This window comes from Anomaloglossus baeobatrachus, chromosome 6, assembly GCF_048569485.1.
Source record: "Anomaloglossus baeobatrachus isolate aAnoBae1 chromosome 6, aAnoBae1.hap1, whole genome shotgun sequence".
Classification (NCBI taxonomy): domain Eukaryota; kingdom Metazoa; phylum Chordata; class Amphibia; order Anura; family Aromobatidae; genus Anomaloglossus; species Anomaloglossus baeobatrachus.
This window is the reverse complement of record NC_134358.1, coordinates 566,630,734-566,651,704: the sequence shown is the minus strand read 5'-3', so window position 1 is coordinate 566,651,704 and position 20,971 is coordinate 566,630,734. Positions and strand designations below refer to the sequence as shown.

At 51.7% G+C, this 20,971-nt stretch overlaps 1 protein-coding gene across 1 annotated transcript in view; it reads left to right on the top strand.

Annotated features, from left to right (window-relative positions):
- The first annotated feature begins 8,227 nt into the window (after nucleotides 1-8,227).
- Nucleotides 8,228-20,971, top strand: part of LOC142243667 (uncharacterized) — a 30,586-nt gene continuing 17,842 nt past the window's right edge. The window contains exons 1-2 of the mRNA XM_075315799.1: nucleotides 8,228-8,447; nucleotides 15,737-15,857. Of these exons, the coding sequence (XP_075171914.1) occupies nucleotides 8,424-8,447; nucleotides 15,737-15,857 (145 nt within the window). The 5' untranslated portion in view covers nucleotides 8,228-8,423. The remainder of the gene's footprint in view (nucleotides 8,448-15,736; nucleotides 15,858-20,971) is intronic.

Here is a 20,971-nt window from a genome sequence, read left to right as displayed (position 1 = left end):
ACAGGTAAACAGAACAACAACAACAAAACATCAGCAGAAGAACGTCGCGCCACGGAACACCAAGAGACCGATGGGTGCAGAAATTGAAAGTGGAGGGAAGCAGTGGCGCTGTCGTGGCTTCTGGAAAAAATCATTACAAGTAATTTAAGATTTTTCCCTTCACCACGACAGCGCCACCAGAGAGATTCGGAAGACAACAACATTTGGAAGGGACCACAGCCTCAAGCACCCGTCTACCAAAGGTCAGATCCCTTGTGGCCAACAAATCCAAACGATAGTGACGAAAAAAGGTCTTAGGAGAGGACCAGGTTGCAGCCTTACATATCTGATCCAGAGGCACATCTGCTCGCTCAGCCCAGGAGGTCGCCGCAGCCCGGGTGGAATGAGCCGTAACATCCGTGGGGACAGGTCTATCCTGAGCTACATAGGCCTCCTTAACCCACCTGGCAATTGTGCCCTTGGACGCCGCAAATCCCTTCTTAGGCCCTTGGAAGCAAAGAAACAAGGCCTGGGACTGCAGCCAAGGTTTGGTGACCTCAATGTAGTGGCATAGGACCCTGCGAACATCCAAAGTGTGTAACCTCTCCTCCTTGGGGTTCATAGGCGTTGGGCAGAAGGAAGGACAATTTCCTGGGAATGATGAAAAGACCGAGCCACCTTGGGCAAATAAGCGGGGTCGGTACGAAGGCGGACTCTATTCTCAAAAAACTGCGTATAGGGGGGGGGGGGGGAGACACCCAAAGGGCCTGGAGATTACTAACCCGTCTAGCTGACGTCAGGGCCACTAGCAACGCAACTTTGAGAGTCAGAGTCCGTACAGTACATTGGGACAGGGGTTCAAAGGGAGGGCCAGTCAAGGAATCCAAAACCAAATTGAGGTCCCAGGGAGGGAAACTAAGTCGAGGAACCGGCCTGTCCCTCTGACATGAGGAAAGGAATCGTCGAACCCACCTACTGCCTGCGAGATCAGAACTATAAAGTGCGGCCAACGCTGAGACTTGGACCTTTAGGGTACTAACAGATAACCCCAAGTCAACCCCTTTCTGGAGAAAGTCTAAAACCACCCCCACCGGGGGCTCCTCCACTGGACTGACACCGGAGAAGGAGAGAAACTTGTTCCAGACCCTTGCGTAGATCCTGGTAGTAGCTGGCTTGCGACTACGCAAGAGAGTGGAAATCACACCAGAAGAAAACCTGTGACCCGCTAACAATCACCTCTCAAATTCCAGGTTGTCAAGTGAAGGCCGGAAACCTGAGAGTGAAGTAGAGGGCCCTGGCAGAGGAGATCCAGCCTCTCCGGGAGGACCCAAGGGTCCGAGACCGACAGCCTCTGGAGCCAGTAAAACCACACCCTCCGAGGCCAAAAAGGGGCGATGAGGAGCAATCTGGCCTTGTCCTCCCTGACTCTCTTCAGGACAGCGGTGAGCAAGATCAGGATTGGGAAGGCATACAGCAGATCCTCTCCCCATGGAACTTGAAAGGCGTCCACCCCCCAGGGTCTGTCTAGCAGGTTGAGGGAACAGAACTGAGGGAGCTGGCGGTTGGACCTGGTGACAAAAAGGTCGGCCATTGGGCACCCCCCCAGTCGCACAATCATGCGAAAGACCTCTTTGTGCAGACACCACTCCCCCTGGCGTACCTGATGCCTGCTCAGGAAGTCGGCCGTGACATTCTCCGTCCCCCAAATATGTAGCGCCGTAAGGGAGGAAAGGTGACCTTGTGCAAGAGAAAATATGGTGTCCGCTATCCCCATCAGGGAAGACGAGCAAGTGCCCCCCTGGCGGTTGATATTGGAGAAGGCGACTCTGTTGTCCGAGAAGATTCTGACGTGAGAACCCTCCAGGTGAGGAAGAAGGGTTTGTAAGGCCTTCCCGATGGCGTGCAGTTCCCTGGCGTTCGAGGAGCCCTGACATTCTAGAGGACTCCAGACACCCTGCACCGCCCGGCCACGGAGATGGGCCCCCCACCCCCGTGCGCTGGCATCGGTAGTGATGACGTCCGAAGGTGGAAGAGACCAAGGCACCCCCGCAGATAGATTCCGAAATAGCAGCCACCATCGGAGGGACCGAAGAGTGTGGGAAGAAAGGGTGATACGCGCGTCCAAACACCCTCCTAACAATCGCTGTGCCCTCAACACTTCCTGCTGCAGCACCCGGGTGTGCCACTGTGCCCAGGGAACCGCCGGGATACAGGCAACCAGGGAGCCCAGCAATGACATGGCAGCCCGGAGAGTGAGAACAGGGCGTGAGAGTACCGAGGAGACCCGAGTGCGGAGAGACAACACCTTTTCTCGAGGAAGGAGGCAGAGTTGACAACGAGAGTCCAAGGTGAGGCCCAGGAATTGCTGACTCGTGGAAGGGTCCAGCCTGGACTTGTCCAGATTCACAACCCACCCCAAAGTCCGCAGGATGTAGAGCGCAGCCTGAATCTTGGACCTGCAATCTGACTCGGAGGTCCCGACGATTAAAAAATCGTCCAGGTACGGGATGATGAGAATCCCTTCCTCGTGCATGTGGGCCATCACTTCCGCCACCACTTTCGTAAAGACCCACGGGGCCATCGCCAACCCGAAGGGAAGAGCTTGAAACTGGAAGTGTCGCAGCACCCCCTGGAGTGGCAGGGCCACCCTGAGAAACCGCTGATGGGAAGCATGAATCGGAATATGGTTCAGGGTCTCCCATCTTGGGACAGGAAACCAAACTGAGGCGAGAGAGAGGAGCCGCCCTCTTATTTCAGTGGTTTCCTGTCCTAAGATGGGCGGACCTATATATATATATATATATATATATATATATATATATTATATTATATATATATATACACACACACATACATTTACACACACATATACCCCGTACATAATTAGATCTGTTTTGACAATAAGAAGCTTCTTCCTTTTCCCTACAAAAAAGAGGCCATAAATATTTGCTCCTTTTTGAGCCTTGCTTTGAGGATAGAACCTGCGACTACACCCGGATTCATTCGTACTTTGTTCCCGATTGCTTGTGACTCGCCCACCCCAGGGCCTCAGGTGACTCTGTGTCGGGCCGGACTAGTCCGGGGTAGTCAACGGTGGCAGGGCCCGATTTCGTGACCCTGGTGGAGTCAATGTGGCGGTATTGGGGGTGATGATAGTGTTAAAGTTTATATAAGATTCGTAACGCCACCTGTGGTAATTTGCAGCTATAGAGCCGCAGCTGCTGGAAGGGTCCTCCGGGGCTGATGTTAAAGCAGCTAAGGTGTTTCTTGCTCTCCACAGGTAGAGCGGGTACCCCGGGGCAACCTTTGGTGCTTGGTAAAGTCTATGGTGTTTGTGGACGAGGTGCAGAATGAATCAGACGACACAGGGCTTGCAGTTTAGGTCTTTTACTCACTGCTTCTGAGTCCAGGTGTCGACAAACCAGTTGCCCGACGGTATGCTGGGATCCACTGTCAGGGACCTCCGCCGATCCCGGGTAGTTCAGAGGTCAATACCGGTGCACCCTTCCTGTGTCTCTCTCCTGTCTTCTTAGCCTTGACTCTATTAGTTGAACTGGTCTCAGCCTCCACCACAGGGCCTGTACAAAGGGAGCTAACCGCAATTGTATCTTGCTCCCTTCACCGGGGATCTGTGGTGGGTTGTGGCCCGGGGCGCTTGCAACCACCCTCGGCCTTCGGTGTTACTTTATGAGGAATTGTCTTTCTTCCCTGTCTGGGGACCGTCCCCGAATGCAGCCAGATCCCTCCACCCGATTTTCCTGTGGAACAGGCCACGAGCCAAACTGCCCTTCCGTGGCCCTGGAATCCTTTCTTTTCCTTCTTTAGGTGTCACCTGGGCCTAACTAGACCCCAGGATCTCCACCAGGAACTTCGTTCTGTCACTTTCTCTCCTTCACTCTCTTGAGGTAACTACCTTCCTCTCCTTCTCCCTCCTACAGACTGACTTTGATCTTCCTGGTTCCCTTATCTACTCACACTTTCTGACTCCTCCCACACACCCACTGACTAGGACCCACACTATTGGGACCAGAAATGGGACTTATGGCCCCATGAATACATCTATGAGGGTGGCTGCCACTATCCCTGACCCAGTCTATGCCTACCAATTGGTGTGTGCAAGTTTTAGTCTGTGGACCGGCATATGACCTCATTCTTACCCAGGATGGGACATCACACCTCTGGCTGAGGTGCAATATCTCTGTGGCGACGGAAGCCTCAGGGGCGCCACACTTGCTTGCTTTTCGGATCGAAGCTGAAGTCGTAGGTTCTATCCTCAAAGCAAAGCTCAAAAAGGGACAAAGGATGAAGCGATACAAAAGTTGCCTTCTAGGCCGGCCACCTAATCAGAACGCAGTAGTGGCCACCAATCGGAGCGGAGGGGTGTGGAAAAGGCGACGTATGTGCGTGGCTCACAGCGTCAAACACTACGCCCTTATTCGAGGTCGGAATCGTTACATAGCTGACCAACGAGATCGTTGTACAGGTCGCTGCATCGTTACTAAAGTCGTTGGGAAAATGACTGTGTGACATCTCACCAACGATCTGGAAACTGTGACGTAGTAACGATCTCGTTAACTATCTCGTTATGTGTGACTGGACCTCTAGATTTCCCATCACTACTTTATACACTAGTCAAAAATATTTGCAGGTGCAAGATCGTTGGAGTCAATTAGTTTATTTGCTTGCTGCATATAGGGTGCTTTACACGCTACATCGCTAGCGATCTCGTTAGCGATGCGACACGCCAGATCTCAGATGCGATCTGCCGAGATCGCACATAGGTCGTTTTTATAGCGCCGGTCACATGTGCGATCTCGGCAGATCGCATGTGCGATCTGGCGTTTCACATCGCTAACGAGATCGCTAGCGATGTTGCAGCGTTTAAAGCACCCTTATGTCTGCTCATCTCCTAAAAGTCCTGGGGTGCAGATAAGCTTGTACCAATTCAAGGCCACAGACAACATTCTTGCTCATCTGTAACTTATAGGCAGAAACTTGTAAAGTATATTTTGCTATAACTCAACTCTTCATTTTCTTAACACTCTCCTTTCTCAGGTCCCCCTCTTGCCTGGATTTTGCTTCTTATCCTCTAACTACGCTTCTCTATTTATGGTCTCTGTTTTTCGTGCCTCATCCTTTATTTGCTCCTTCTTTTAGGTCCCTCTCATCCTCCCTACACCCTTCTCTCTCTTCAGTCCCTCTCTTTTCATCCTCCATACACCCTCCTCTCTCTGGGGTCCTCCCCTCCATACACCCTACTAGCTTTGGGGTCCTCTCTTCCTCCATACACCCTACTAGCTCGGGGGTCCTCCACTCCATACACTGTCCTCTCTCTGTGGTCCTCTCCTCCGCCATACACCCTCCTGTCTCTGGGGTCCTCTCCTCCATATACACCCTCCTGTCTCTGGGGTCCTCTCCTCCTCCATCTACACCCTCCTGTCTCTGGGGTCCTCTCCTCCTCCTCCATCTACACCCTCCTGTCTCTGGGGTCCTCGCCTCCTCCTCCATATACACCCTCCTGTCTCTGGGGTCCTCTCCTCCTCCATATACACCCTCCTGTCTCTGGGGACCTCTCCTCCTCCATATACACCCTCCTGTCTCTGGGGTCCTCTCCTCCTCCATATACACCCTCCTGTCTCTGGGGTCCTCTCCTCCTCCATACACCCTCCTGTCTCTGGGGTCCTGTCCTCCTCCATACACCCTCCTGTCTCTGGGGTCCTGTCCTCCTCCATACACCCTCCTGTCTCTGGGGTCCTGTCCTCCTCCATACACCCTCCTGTCTCTGGGGTCCTGTCCTCCTCCATACACCCTCCTGTCTCTGGGGTCCTGTCCTCCTCCATACACCCTCCTGTCTCTGGGGTCCTGTCCTCCTCCATACACCCTCCTGTCTCTGGGGTCCTGTCCTCCTCCATACACCCTCCTGTCTCTGGGGTCCTGTCCTCCTCCATACACCCTCCTGTTTCTGAGGTCCTCTCCTCCATACACCCTCCTGTCTTTGGGGTCCTCTCATGCCCCATACACCCTTCTCTCTCTGTGGTCCTCTCCTCCTCCATACACCCTCCTGTCTCTGGGATCCGCTCCTCCTCCATATACACCCTCCTGTCTCTGGGGTCCTGTCCTCCTCCATACACCCTCCTGTCTCTGGGGTCCTGTCCTCCTCCATACACCCTCCTGTCTCTGGGGTCCTGTCCTCCTCCATACACCCTCCTGTCTCTGGGGTCCTGTCCTCCTCCATACACCCTCCTGTTTCTGAGGTCCTCTCCTCCATACACCCTCCTGTCTTTGGGGTCCTCTCATGCCCCATACACCCTTCTCTCTCTGTGGTCCTCTCCTCCTCCATACACCCTCCTGTCTCTGGGATCCGCTCCTCCTCCATATACACCCTCCTGTCTCTGGGGTCCTCTCCTCCTCCATATACACCCTCCTGTCTCTGGGGTCCTCTCCTCCTCCATATACACCCTCCTGTCTCTGGGGTCCTCTCCTCCTCCATATACACCCTCCTGTCTCTGGGGTCCTCTCCTCCTCCATATACACCCTCCTGTCTCTGGGGTCCTCTCCTCCTCCATATACACCCTCCTGTCTCTGGGGTCCTCTCCTCCTCCATATACACCCTCCTGTCTCTGGGGTCCTCTCCTCCTCCATATACACCCTCCTGTCTCTGGGGTCCTCTCCTCCTCCATATACACCCTCCTGTCTCTGGGGTCCTCTCCTCCTCCATATACACCCTCCTGTCTCTGGGGTCCTCTCCTCCTCCATACACCCTCCTGTCTCTGGGGGTCCTCTCCTCCTCCATACACCCTCCTGTCTCTGGGGGTCCTCTCCTCCTCCATACACCCTCCTGTCTCTGGGGGTCCTCTCCTCCTCCATACACCCTCCTGTCTCTGGGGGTCCTCTCCTCCTCCATACACCCTCCTGTCTCTGGGGTCCTCTCCTCCATACACCCTCCTGTCTCTGCGGTCCTCTCCTCCATACACCCTCCTGTCTCTGGGATCCGCTCCTCCTCCATATACACCCTCCTGTCTCTGGGGTCCTCTCCTCCTCCATATACACCCTCCTGTCTCTGGGGTCCTCTCCTCCTCCATATACACCCTCCTGTCTCTGGGGTCCTCTCCTCCTCCATATACACCCTCCTGTCTCTGGGGTCCTCTCCTCCTCCATATACACCCTCCTGTCTCTGGGGGTCCTCTCCTCCTCCATACACCCTCCTGTCTCTGGGGGTCCTCTCCTCCTCCATACACCCTCCTGTCTCTGGGGGTCCTCTCCTCCTCCATACACCCTCCTGTCTCTGGGGGTCCTCCCCTCCTCCATACACCCGCCTGTCTCTGGGGGTCCTCTCCTCCTCCATACACCCGCCTGTCTCTGGGGGTCCTCTCCTCCTCCATACACCCGCCTGTCTCTGGGGGTCCTCTCCTCCTCCATACACCCGCCTGTCTCTGGGGGTCCTCTCCTCCTCCATACACCCTCCTGTCTCTGGGGGTCCTCTCCTCCTCCATACACCCGCCTGTCTCTGGGGGTCCTCTCCTCCTCCATACACCCTCCTGTCTCTGGGGGTCCTCTCCTCCTCCATACACCCGCCTGTCTCTGGGGGTCCTCTCCTCCTCCATACACCCTCCTGTCTCTGGGGGTCCTCTCCTCCTCCATACACCCTCCTGTCTGGTGTCCTCTCCTCCATATACACCTGCCTCTCTCTGGGGTCCTCCCTTCCATACACGCTCCTGTCTCTGGGGGTCCTCTCCTCCTCCATACACCCTCCTGTCTCTGGGGGTCCTCTCCTCCTCCATACACCCGCCTGTCTCTGGGGGTCCTCTCCTCCTCCATACACCCTCCTGTCTCTGGGGGTCCTCTCCTCCTCCATATACACCCGCCTCTCTCTGGGGTCCTCCCTTCCATACACACTCCTGTCTCTGGGGTCCTGTCCTCCTGCATACACCCTCCTATCTGGTGTCCTCTCCTCCATTTACACCCGCCTCTCTCTCTGGGGTCCTCCCTTCCATACACGCTCCTGTCTCTGGGGTCCTGTCCTCCTGCATACACCCGCCTGTCTGGGGTCCTCTCCTCCTCCATACACCCTCCTGTCTGGTGTCCTCTCCTCCATTTACACCCGCCTCTCTCTCTGGGGTCCTCCCTTCCATACACGCTCCTGTCTCTGGGGTCCTCCCCTCCATAAACCCTCCTGTCTCCTCTCCGCTGTCTCCTCTTATCTCCCCTTCAGTCGCGCGCCTCTGCTCGGGGGGCGGGGTCAGTTCCGGACGGTCTCCACTCTCCACTCTCCGCTCATGCGGGCTAGGACCATTTCGCGGCGGTTTCGCGCTTTACGGCCAACGTTGAGAGTGCGAGCCGCGCACTGTAAAACTTTGTTTCCGGTGTGATCGCGCGTTCCCGGTGTCATTGTTGGCCGGCGGGGGGCGTCTCATTCACATTTTCTTCAGTGCTCCACCGGAATCATGGCCGGGACCTCCTGTGCGCAGGTGAGTGACGGGCTTGAGCCTCAGAGCTTACAATCTAATGAGCCCCCATCTGGGATCTCGGGTATTAGCTGCAAGTGACCTGATGCATAATATGGCTGCATCTGTATAATCTTCAGTATGTGTGTACATTATGTAGAACAGTACTATACTAAGCGCGGAACCTATATACAGTGTGCTATATACTGTGCGCGGAACCTATATACAGTGTGCTGTATACTGTGCGCGGAACCTATATACAGTGTGCTGTATACTGTGCGCGGAACCTATATACAGTGTGCTATATACTGTGCGCGGAACCTATATACAGTGTGCTATATACTGTGCGCGGAACCTATATACAGTGTGCTATATACTGTGCGCGGAACCTATATACAGTGTGCTATATACTGTGCGCGGAACCTATATACAGTGTGCTATATACTGTGCGCGGAACCTATATACAGTGTGCTATATACTGTGCGCGGAACCTATATACAGTGTGCTATATACTGTGCGCGGAACCTATATACAGTGTGCTGTATACTGTGCGCGGAACCTATATACAGTGTGCTGTATACTGTGCGCGGAACCTATATACAGTGTGCTATATACTGTGCGCGGAACCTATATACAGTGTGCTATATATTGTGTGCGGAACCTATATACAGTGTGCTATATACTGTGCGCGGAACCTATATACAGTGTGCTATATACTGTGCGCGGAACTTATACAGTGCGCGCGGAACCTGTATACAGTGTGCTGTATACTGTGCGCGGAACCTACATACAGTGTGCTGTATACTGTGCGCGGAACCTACATACAGTGTGCTGTATACTGTGCGCGGAACCTATATACAGTGTACTATATACTGTGCGCGGAACCTACATACAGTGTGCTGTATACTGTGCGCGGAACCTATATACAGTGTACTGTATACTGTGCGCGGAACCTACATACAGTGGGCTGTATACTGTGCGCGGAACCTACATACAGTGCGCTGTATACTGTGCGCGGAACCTACATACAGTGCGCTGTATACTGTGCGCGGAACCTACATACAGTGCGCTGTATACTGTGCGCGGAACCTACATACAGTGCGCTGTATACTGTGCGCGGAACCTACATACAGTGTGTGTGGAACCTGTATACTGCGCGCGGAACCAACACAGGGCGCGCGGAACCTGTATACTGCGCGCGGAACCTACAAAGTGCGCGAAACCTGTATACTGCGAGCGGAACCAACACAGTCCACGAAACCTGTATACTGCGCGCGGAACCTACACACTGCGCAAAACCTTTATACTGCATGCAGAACCTACAGAGTGCAAGCGGAACCTACATACAGTGTGCTATATACTGTGCGCGGAACCTATACAGTGTGTGTGGAACCTGTATACTGCGCGCGGAACCAACACAGTCCGCGAAACCTGTATACTGCGCGCGGTACCTATATAGTGTGCGTGGAACCCGTACAGTGTGCGTGGAACCAACACAGTCCGCGAAACCTGTATACTGTATGCAGAACCTACACAGTGCGCGCGGAACCTGTATACTGTATGCAGTACCTACACAGTGCGCGAAACCTGTATACTGCATGCAGAACCTACAGAGTGCGCGCGGAACCTGTATACTGTATGCAGAACCTACAGAGTGCGCGAAACCTGTATACTGAATGCAGTACCTACACAGTGCGCGCGGAACCTACACAGTGCGCGAAACCTGTATACTGCATGCAGAACCTACAGAGTGCACGAGGAACCTGTATACTGCATGCAGAACCTACACAGTGCGAGCGGAACCAACACAGTCCACGAAACCTGTATACTGCGCGCGGAGCCTACACAGGGCGCGCGGAACCTGTAAACTGTGCGAAACCTGTATACTGAATGCAGAACCCAACAGTGCGCGAAACCTGTATACTGAATGCAGTACCTACACAGTGCGAGCGGAACCTATATACAGTGTGCTATATACTGCGCGCAGACCCAACACAGGGCATGCGGAACTTACACAGTGCGCGAAACCTGTATACTGCGTGCGGAACCTATATACAGTGTGCTATATACTGTGCGCGTGGCACACAGACAGTACGCAAAACTTGTATACTGTGCACAGAACCTATACAGTGCGTGCGGAACCTGTATACTGTGCGCAGAACCTATATACAGTGTGCGCGGAACCGATATACTGTGTGGAGAGATTATATACCGCCACTTGAAACTATATACTGCAAGTTTTATACGTTTAAAAAAAAACCCAAAAAAGTGCTGGGCGGACCGGACTGTCTGACCCCCGCGGGCTTAAAGACACTCAAGTGCCGGGCTCGAGACAGAATTCTCAGGGAATTCTGGGTATTGATCCGGATTGGGCACTTGGGAAAAAAAAAAAAAAAAATAAAGAAAAAAAATATCAATAGAGCGCTATATTTACCGAGGCTCCGGCACAGCTGTACACTGCTCTTGTGGCCGCTCATTCGTCTTCCCTGGCAGCTCATTAGTCTTCATTGCATATTCACTGCTTTCCCCGCCCACCGGCGTCTGGGATTGGTTGCAGGCAGACAGCGCCCCCCCAGTCTGTGTGATAACCTGTAATTTCCAATCACAGACCCAGTCTGCGGGTCTATATATTGTGATGTAAAAATAAATGAAAAAAAAACTGGTGTAGGGTCCCCCCATATTCTGATACCCAGCACACACAAACCCCACTGCTACAGGCTGCAGCCTCCAGCCGTGCGCTTATCTTGACTGTGTATCAAAATAGGAGGAACCACATGCGGCTGGCTTTTTTTTTTTTCCCCCAGTTAATTAAATAAAATTGTTTTTAATAAACAGCATGTGGCTCCAATATAAAGCCTGGTATTCTTAGGCTGGGGAGATTCATGGTTATTGGGAGCCCCCCAGCCAAAAATATAGCAGCCTGCAGCCGCCCAAAATTGCTGCATCCATTAGATGTGCCAACCCCAGATCTTTACTCGGCTCTTCCAGCTTGTTCTGGTGCGTTGGCAATCGAGGTAATAAGGGGTTAATAGCAGCCCACAGCTGCCACTAAGCTTTAGATTAGTAATAGCAGGCGTCTGAGACACGCCGCCCCCCCATCACTAATCTGTAAGTGAAAAGAAAAAAAACACCAACACCAAAAAAATCCTTTGGGAGTTTCTATGGTGAGGAGTCTGATCAGAAAAATTAACTCATTATTCTCTTTCCTTGCATACAATTATCCATCTCCTCTGACCCAGAGAAGGGGTGAGGGCTGCGGACCAGACCCTTTATAATAACTGTCAGATCCCAGGGGAACAATTAGGATTGTTGATTTGCCCTAATTTCTGCAACGAGTCCTCTGCAAAAAAAAAACCAAAACCTCTTGGATCTGATTCTGTACGTTACTTTTGCCTCGTGTTTGTCTTTTTATTTCCTCTTTTTCTAACACGGTGAGCTTTGTGCCTTTTTCCAGCACAGCGCCATACGGTGTAGTGGTCGTTCTCGGTACTGCAGCTCTTGAGAGGAAGCCACTGCCAGAGTTGATCAGATGTGCCGACGGGTGTTGGGCCAAAACTGTTTTGATATTGATGGCCAAGGACAGGTCATCAATATAATTTGGTCGGACAACTAATTTCTGCGTCCTTCACTCCAGAATCATAAGTGACCCTCTAACAACTGTCACATCAGGTTTTTATGGCGGCCAATCAGGGGGACATAAAGGGCAGGAGTGTGGGCTGGTAATTAACTTTTTCGATTTTCGGTTTAGCCCTTTTTCCTGCCGACCCACTTTCTTTCAGGAGCCATAACTTTTATTTTCTCTTCGGCAATGGAAGGGCTTCTTTTCTGAAGGGCAAGTTGCCTATCTATCCATTGTTAGCGATGAGCGAGCACTAAAATGCTCGAATGCTCGTTACTTGATTAGAGCAGGTCAGATGCTTGGTACAAGTAACGCGCATTCTAGAAAGTCAATGATTGGCCTCTTCGGGTCTCCACATGCAGCCAGCCATAAACAGAGCATTTCCAGGGCTTTTTTTTAGGGGGGGGGGTCACACTATGTCCGAGAACATTGTTTTATCCCCCGCGACTGTGATTGACTTCCCCTTTGGTGCCGGCACACATCATGCAGTGAAGAAAACCTATGCATTGTGGTTGTTGTTTCACAGACGAAATATCTGAACACCCACGATACGCAGCCAAGGACCCGAGCACCCCGATGCTCGATCAGGTAAGGAGCCGTGCAAAGCACTATCGCTTGCTCATCACTAATCATTATCCATCATTGGTAAAGTACAGCTTTGATCCTCTGTATAGTGTGAGTGATGGTTGTGGCTCTAATATAAGGTGTGTTTGTGTCACGCTATGAACGGTAACAAGTGGAAGTGAAGGGAAACCCTGTGTCTAGCAAAGGGAGAGATGGTGACCCCTGACCAAACCTACTGCTGGCCCCTGGCTTTCCTCACCATACTAGATAGTCTCAACCTATGTGCCGAGCTGGATACCTAACCCTGGCTGACCCTGAAATAGGCCCTAGGTAGGAACGGATGGGATGAGCACTAAAGGCCCAGTCACACTAAACAACTTACCAGCGATCCCAACAAGGATCTAACCTGATAGGGATCGCTGGTAAGTTGCTAGGAGGTTGCTGGTGAGATGTCACACTAGCGACACTCCAGCGATCCCACCAGCAACCTGACCTGGCAGGGATCGCTGGAGCGTCGCTACACGAGTTGCTGGTGAGCTCACTAGCAACCAGTGACCAGCCCCCAGCCAGCAGCGCCGCGTGGAAGCGATGCTGCGCTTAGTAACTAAGGTAAATATCGGGTAACAAACCCGATATTTACCTTGGTTACCAGCGCACACCGCTTAGCGCTGGCTTCCCTGCACATCTAGCCACAGTACACATTGGGTTAATTACCCGATGTGTACTCTGCTACGTGTGCAGGCAGCAGGAGCCGGCTTCTGCGGACGCTGGTAACCACGGTAAACATCGGGTAACCAAGAAGCCATTACTTTGGTTACCCGATATTTACCTTCGTTACCAGCGTCCGCTGCTCTCACACTGCCAGTGCCGGCTCCCTGTTCCCTGCACTCCTAGCCACAGTACACATTGGGTAATTAACCCGCTGTGTACTGTGGCTACGTGTGCAGAGAGCAGGAGCCGGCACTGACAGCTGAGAGCAGCGGAGGCTGGTAACGAAGGTAAATATCGGGTAACCAAGGTAAGGGCTTCTTGGTTACCCGATGTTTACCGTGGTTACCAGCCTCCGCAGAAGCCGGCTCCTGCTGCCTGCACATTTAGTTGTTGCTGTCTCGCTGTCACACACAGCGATGTGCGCTTCACAGCGGGAGAGCAACAACTAAAAAATGGTCCAGGACATTCAGCAACAACCAACGACCTCACAGCAGGGGCCAGGTTGTTGCTGAATGTCACACACAGCAACATCGCTAGCAACATTGCTGCTATGTCACAAAAGTTGTTCGTTAGCAGCGATGTTGCTAGCGATGTTGCTTAGTGTGACGTGGCCTTTAGTCAACTCCATTAAGCTCTAAAGAACACGCAAGGAAGACATACAGGGGAAAGTAAGCAAATACCTTATCTCCAGATGACTCAGGGAGAGGAACTGCAACAGCAAAAAAAAGTTTCTACAGATGAATACGAGCCGACTGCTTGCACTGAAGACTTGTTAAGGGTATTAGACCTATCACCAGCACAGAGTAAGAGGGAATGAGGGTATATGAAGACACCAAGGGAAGTACTAAAGATTAACAGCTGAAAAGGTAACGAAATCCACAGGGTCCTAAAGAGAAAGGGATAAACCCCCAAGCAGGGAAAAAGGGAAAGTCAGAGAGCAGGTTATGTAACCAAACGCTGCAACCTTCTACAGCTGGAAACTACAGGACTGTCTATCGTGTGACACAGCCATGACAGTGTTCACACGTGATAGATTTGGGTCCCAATTTTTTTTGCTGACCCAGGATTCGGAGTGGTGACTGCGTAAATCCATACTCCTGCTGCACAAACGAATTGCATTTCCGGAACCACAGTGTGTAAACATTACCGAACAGGCACAAGAAGCTCGGCTGTGATGCACGGGCTAAATGTATACTAGCACTTAGCGGCTCCGCCGAGGACACCTTAAAGGGGTTGTACGGTGCAGCTGCCGTCTGCGTCGTCTTCTTCTTCTTGATGTTCTTGGTGCGGATGACATCCAAGCACTTGTCGAGACACGTGCTTGCATAGCTCTTGAAAAGTAGCTCAGTGGTGAGCACTGTACGATTGTAGCGCTAACATGCTAGTGGCCATCAGGAATCCATAGTAGTAGTCTTGTCTTTAAGAAACCCTTTAAGATATCAAACTGTAACAGTTTAGTTTATATTACAGTAGCTTGTTCTTCTGTAATTTTCCCATATATCTGGTGTTATAGTTCTAGTGAGAAAGTACATGTTTATAGTATCACATAGTTCAACTTCTCATCAATGTTTACTGAGAATGTATGTGTTTATAGTATGGTAAAACATCTGAAACCAGGAGCCTTTGGCATGTCTCATCCGGTGACGCATTTGTCTGGTGTAGATTGACATCTGAAGAGTTGGCCACTCGGAAGAGGGATACTGTATTGGACAAATGGAACCTGTTAGAGTTTGCGGAACAATTGGTCACGCAAGCAAATTGTTTTCAAGTGAGATATAGACTGGTGAAGATTACAGCGAAGTCAGAAGCCTCTTTACCTTTTGAGGGAACGCCCGTGACACCGCAGTGTGGATCCCAGGAGTTTCTCTGTCTTCGCTGTTTTTGCTTCTCACAGCTGATGTTTCCGGACAGATGATGCGTGTAACTCCTGATGAAGTTTTTCCTATGTAGTGTGCAATGTAATTACTTTACCTTTTGTGATTTATATTATGCAAAAGAGTACGCAATATCACACTATTTCCTGTAATCATTGAATCATTATAATAAAATTAACCGCATTCTTTAAAGCCTTATCTGATCCCTTTAAATACCACTGTACAATGGCTCAGTGGTTAGCACTGCAGTCTTGAAGCGCTGGGGTCCTGGATTGAAATCCTACCAAGGACAACATCAGCAAGGAGTTTGTATGGTCTGTTATTTTTGTGGGTTTCCTCCGCTTCTCTGGTTTCCTTCCATACTGATAGGGAATGTAGATCGTGAGTCCCATTTGGGACAGTAGCAATGATGTCTGTAAAGCGCTGTGGAATATGATGGCGCTATATAAGCAAAGCATAATAAATAGGTCTGTGACTAAGTCTGTAATTTGGGCCATTTGGACCTTCTCTTCTTTTTAACGCTTTTTTTTTTGCAAAAAAAACAGGTCACCTTTGATGATGTTGCCGTAATATTTTCTGGGGAAGAATGGGACATGCTGAATGCCCAGCAGAAGGCGCTCTACATGGAAGTGATGAGGGAAAACTATGAACATTTCATCTTTCTCGGTAAGTTCTTATTCCATGAAGCATTTGGAACTTAAAAGGGATTGGCGCACCTCGCCGTCTTATGTATACAACCATACCCTGTTCACACGGAGCGATGCTCTTACATTTTCGCAGTTCTCTCTGTCAGTCTCGTAGACAGCGAGCGGTGGTCTAACTTCGATCATCGGACTCCAGAGCACTTTTCTACAACAATTACTCATCTATCCTTTGTCTACAGGATAGGTAATATAAGGCTATGGTGGGCCATGGAGCACTAAGGTCATTTTGGTCCATTGTGTCGGGGAGACTGTCTATGTTTCTGGCTTCAGCAGTATAAGGTTAAGCAAAAAGATTTGTAGGACCTTGGTCCAGCAGTTTTGTGGGTAGTCTCAGCCGCCAGACCAGAGCCCTCCTCCTGCCCGTGGGTGTCCCTAACACTGCTTCTTTTTTTTTTATTCAAAATGAAAGACGTAGAACTTATAAAATTAAGATAGGAGATGACTTTCCGATTACTGGGGGTCCGATGGCTGGGAAGGTCACTGTCTGAATAGAGCGGAGGTTGAGCAACTGCCAAACAGAGATGGCGGAGTGCTGTATTCCGCTATTTTCCTATGTACCAGAGAGAATAGACGGAGCGGAGAATCACGTTTGTCCTCCGCTTATTTCAGACTCTGACCCACTCTCGGGGTCGATGGGGGTCCCACTGGTCAGATCTCGAAATGGGATCAAGTTATCCCCTATCTTATTGATGGGGAATAACTCGAAAACTTTGCACCAACCTTTCTAGAAAAAAGAAAGTCAGAACACTGAGAGATGAATTATACGTAGACTTCATGTCCACGTAGAAGACACTGTCAGATTCACGGTCACTTGGGAGACTGGAACTGAGGCTCATAAATCGAATATAAATACATTTATTAGTTTAGTTTTAAAATAAGTTGCATTTTGGTTCTGTCTGTGATATCCATTCATTCATGTTCAGACCCCTGATATTCGGTTTGCAGCCCGCTTCTACTTTGGGTTTCTTTGTCGCTCCTAATTGGGAGACCCAGACAATTGGGTGTATAGCTACTGCCTCCGGAGGCCACACAAAGTACTACACTTAAAAGTGTAAGGCCCCTCCCCTTCTGGCTATACACCCCCCCGTGGGATCACGGGCTCCTCAGTTTTATGCTTTGTGCGAAGGAGGCCAGACATCCACGCATAGCTCCACTGTTTAGTCAGCAGCAGCTGCTGACTATGTCGGATGGAAGAAAAGAGGGCCCATACGAGGGCCCCCAGCATGCTCCCTTCTCACCCCACTTTCTGTCGGCGGTGTTTGTTAAGGTTGAGGTACCCATTGCGGGTACGGAGGCTGGAGCCCACATGCTGATTCCTTCCCCATCCCCATTAGGGCTCTGGGTGAAGTGGGACTTTACCGGTCTCCGGGCACTGAGGCCGTGCTCCATCCACAGCCCCTGGAGGATCTGCTGGATACGGAGCGGAGTTTCCTCAGGGACAGGACCCTGCTCCATCAAGGTACTCCGTGTCCCCGTGCTTATCGCACGCACACTGCAGCATTGCTGGGTGTGTTAGTGCGCCGGGGTAAACAGCGCTGCTGCGCTTGTGCCGTTACTCACTACAGCTCTGCTGAGTGAGGTGACTTAGTACGATCGGCCGATCCGGCCGCGGGGGTCAGTTTTTACTGCGTCGCGGCTGGGATTTGTGGTGCGCCGGGGACTTCCGCGCTGGCCGTGCATATATGACGGCCGCGCTAGATTACTACAGTCCCCGGCTTTTGCGGCCTAGTTCGTATCGTTCCCGCCCCCAGACCTGCCAGTCAGGAGGAGGGCGGGACGCTGTACAGACCAGCAGCGCTAAGAGCTGGAGTCTGTTTTACATACTCCAGCCCTCACACTAGGCACAGTGGGACGCAGTTTCCCGCACTTTTGTTTGTGACGCCCACGGTCCGCCCCTCTTCACAGGACGCCGGCAGCCATTCCTGCCTGCACGCTGAGCTGCAGAGGGGAGACGGGGAGACTCAGACAAGGGATTCTACGACCTCACACCCGCTTTTCAGCGGGCGGTAAGCAGCCCTCAAGGGCTCTCCCCCACTTGTGCCATAGTGTACTTTGTATTTTGTGCTGGCAATACTTTGCACTGTACAGTCGCTGGTGATTTTCTGCTATATACCCTCCTTAGATTTCTCAAGGAGACAACAGCATGTCGTCCGCAAAAAGCAAAAGTGCCAAGGCACGGACTTTATATGCTGCTTGTACCGCATGTGGGGCTACTCTACCGGCAGGTTCCACTGACCCCCATTGTGTGCAGTGCTCGGCCCCTGTGGCAATTGCTCAGCCGGGGCCGCTGCTAGAGGTGACCCAGGGAGAACCACCTGTGAATGCTGTCCAGGTGACAGGGACGGAGTTTGCAGCTTTTGCTGACAGATTGTCTATGACTATGTCTAAAATTCTTGAAACATTGCAGTCTAGACCAGTAACTCAGACCATGGGCACTGTTGATTCATTGCCACCTTGTCCCCCTCAGCTGGACCACTTCCTAGCTCCGGGGGTGTCACATGCACCCCAGGGTGACGGCTCTGACTCGGACGACAGTCCCAGACAACCTAAGCGGGCTCGCTATGAGCGACCCTCAACTTCATCACACTGGTCAGGGTCCCAGCGGGACGACTCTCTGTGTGATGAGGCGGATGTAACTGATCAGGAGTCTGATGCTGGGGCCGCTCTCAATCTAGATACCCCGGATGGTGACTCCATAGTGAATGATCTTATAGCGTCCATCAATAAGATGTTAGATATTTCTCCACCAGCTCCTCTTGCGGAGGAGGCAGCTTCACAGCAGGAGAAATTCCATTTCAGGTATCCCAAGCATAAATTAAGCACTTTTCTGGACCACTTTTCTGGACTTTAGAGACGCAATCCAGAAACACCACGCTTATCCAGATAAGCGTTTTTCCAAACGGCTTAAAGATACACGCTATCCTTTTCCCCCTGACGTGGTCAAGGGCTGGGCACAGTGTCCCAAGGTGGACCCTCCAATCTCCAGGCTTGCAGCCAGATCTCTAGTTGCAGTGGAAGATGGGGCGGCACTTAAAGATGCCACTGACAGACAGATGGAGCTCTGGTTAAAATCCATCTATGAAGCAATTGGAGCGTCGTTGGCGCCAGCATTCGCAGCCGTATGGGCACTCCAAGCTATTTCAGCTGGCCTTACACAGGTCGACACGGTCACACGTACATCTGCTCCGCAGGTGGCACCCTTGACCTCTCAAATGTCTGCATTCGCGTCTTACGCGATTAATGCTGTCCTAGACTCTACGAGCCGTACGGCGGTGGCGTCAGCCAACTCTGTGGTTTTACGCAGAGCCCTGTGGTTGAGAGAATGGAAGGCAGATTCTTCTTCCAAGAAGTGCTTAACCAGTTTGCCTTTTTCTCGTGACCGATTGTTTGGTGAGCGTTTGGATGAAATCATTAAACACTCCAAGGGTAAGGATTCATCCTTACCTCAGCCCAGACAAAACAAACCCCAACAGAGGAGGGGACAGTCTGGTTTTCGGTCCTTTCGAGGCTCAGGCAGGTCCCAATTCTACTCGTCCAAAAGGACTCAAAAGGATCAGAGGGGCTCAGATTCTTGGCGGACTCAATCACGCCCAAAAAAGCCAGCCGGAAGAACCGTTACCAAGACGGCTTCCTCATGACTCTCAGCCTCCTCTCTCCGCATCCTTGGTCGGTGGCAGGCTCTCCCGCTTTGGCGACATTTGGCTGTCACAGGTCAAAGACCGTTGGGTGAGAGACATTCTGTCTCACGGGTACAGGATAGAGTTCAGCTCTCGTCCTCCAACTCGCTTCTTCAGAACTTCCCCACCGCCCGACCGAGCCGATGCTCTGCTACAAGCGGTGTCTGCTCTAAAGGCGGAAGGAGTGGTGACTTCTGTTCCTCTTCAGGAACAAGGTCACGGTTTTTACTCCAATTTGTTTGTGGTGCCAAAGAAAGACGGGTCGTTCCGTCCCGTCCTGGATCTAAAGCTGCTCAACAAACACGTAAAAACCAGGAGGTTCCGGATGGAATCTCTCCGCTCCGTTATCGCCTCAATGTCTCAAGGAGATTTCCTAGCATCAATAGACATCAAGGATGCTTATCTCCACGTGCCAATTGCGCCAGAGCATCAGCGTTTTCTACGCTTCGTTATAGGAAGCGAACACCTGCAGTTCGTAGCTCTACCTTTCGGGCTGGCGACAGCCCCTCGGGTCTTCACCAAGGTCATGGCAGCAGTAGTAGCAGTCCTGCACTCGCAAGGTCACTCCGTGATCCCGTATTTGGACGATCTACTTATCAAGGCACCCTCTCAAGAGGCATGCCAACACAGCCTGAACGTGGCACTGAAGACTCTCCAGAGTTTCGGGTGGATTATCAACTTTTCAAAGTCAAATCTAACCCCGACCCAATCACTAACATATCTTGGCATGGAGTTTCATACTCTCTCAGCGATAGTGAAACTTCCACTGGACAAACAGTGCTCGCTACAGATAGGGGTGCAATCTCTCCTTCAGGGCCAGTCGCACCCCTTGAGGCGCCTCATGCACTTCCTAGGGAAGATGGTAGCAGCAATGGAAGCAGTTCCTTTTGCGCAGTTTCATCTGCGTCCACTACAATGGGACATTCTCCGCCAATGGGACGGGAAGTCGACGTCCCTCGACAGGGAGGTCTCCCTCTCTCAGGCAGCCAAGGAATCTCTCCGGTGGTGGCTTCTTCCCACCTCATTGTCAAAAGGAAAGTCGTTCCTACCCCCATCCTGGGCGGTGGTCACGACAGATGCGAGTCTATCAGGGTGGGGAGCAGTGTTTCTCCACCACAGGGCTCAAGGTACGTGGACTCGGAAAGAGTCCACCCTTCAGATCAATGTTCTGGAGATCAGAGCAGTCTATCTTGCCCTACAAGCCTTCCAACAGTGGCTGGAAGGCAAGCAGATCCGAATTCAGTCGGACAACTCCACAGCGGTGGCATACATCAACCACCAAGGGGGAACACGCAGTCGGCAAGCCTTCCAGGAAGTCCGGCGGATTCTGACGTGGGTGGAAGACACGGCATCCACCATATCCGCAGTTCACATCCCAGGCGTAGAAAACTGGGAAGCA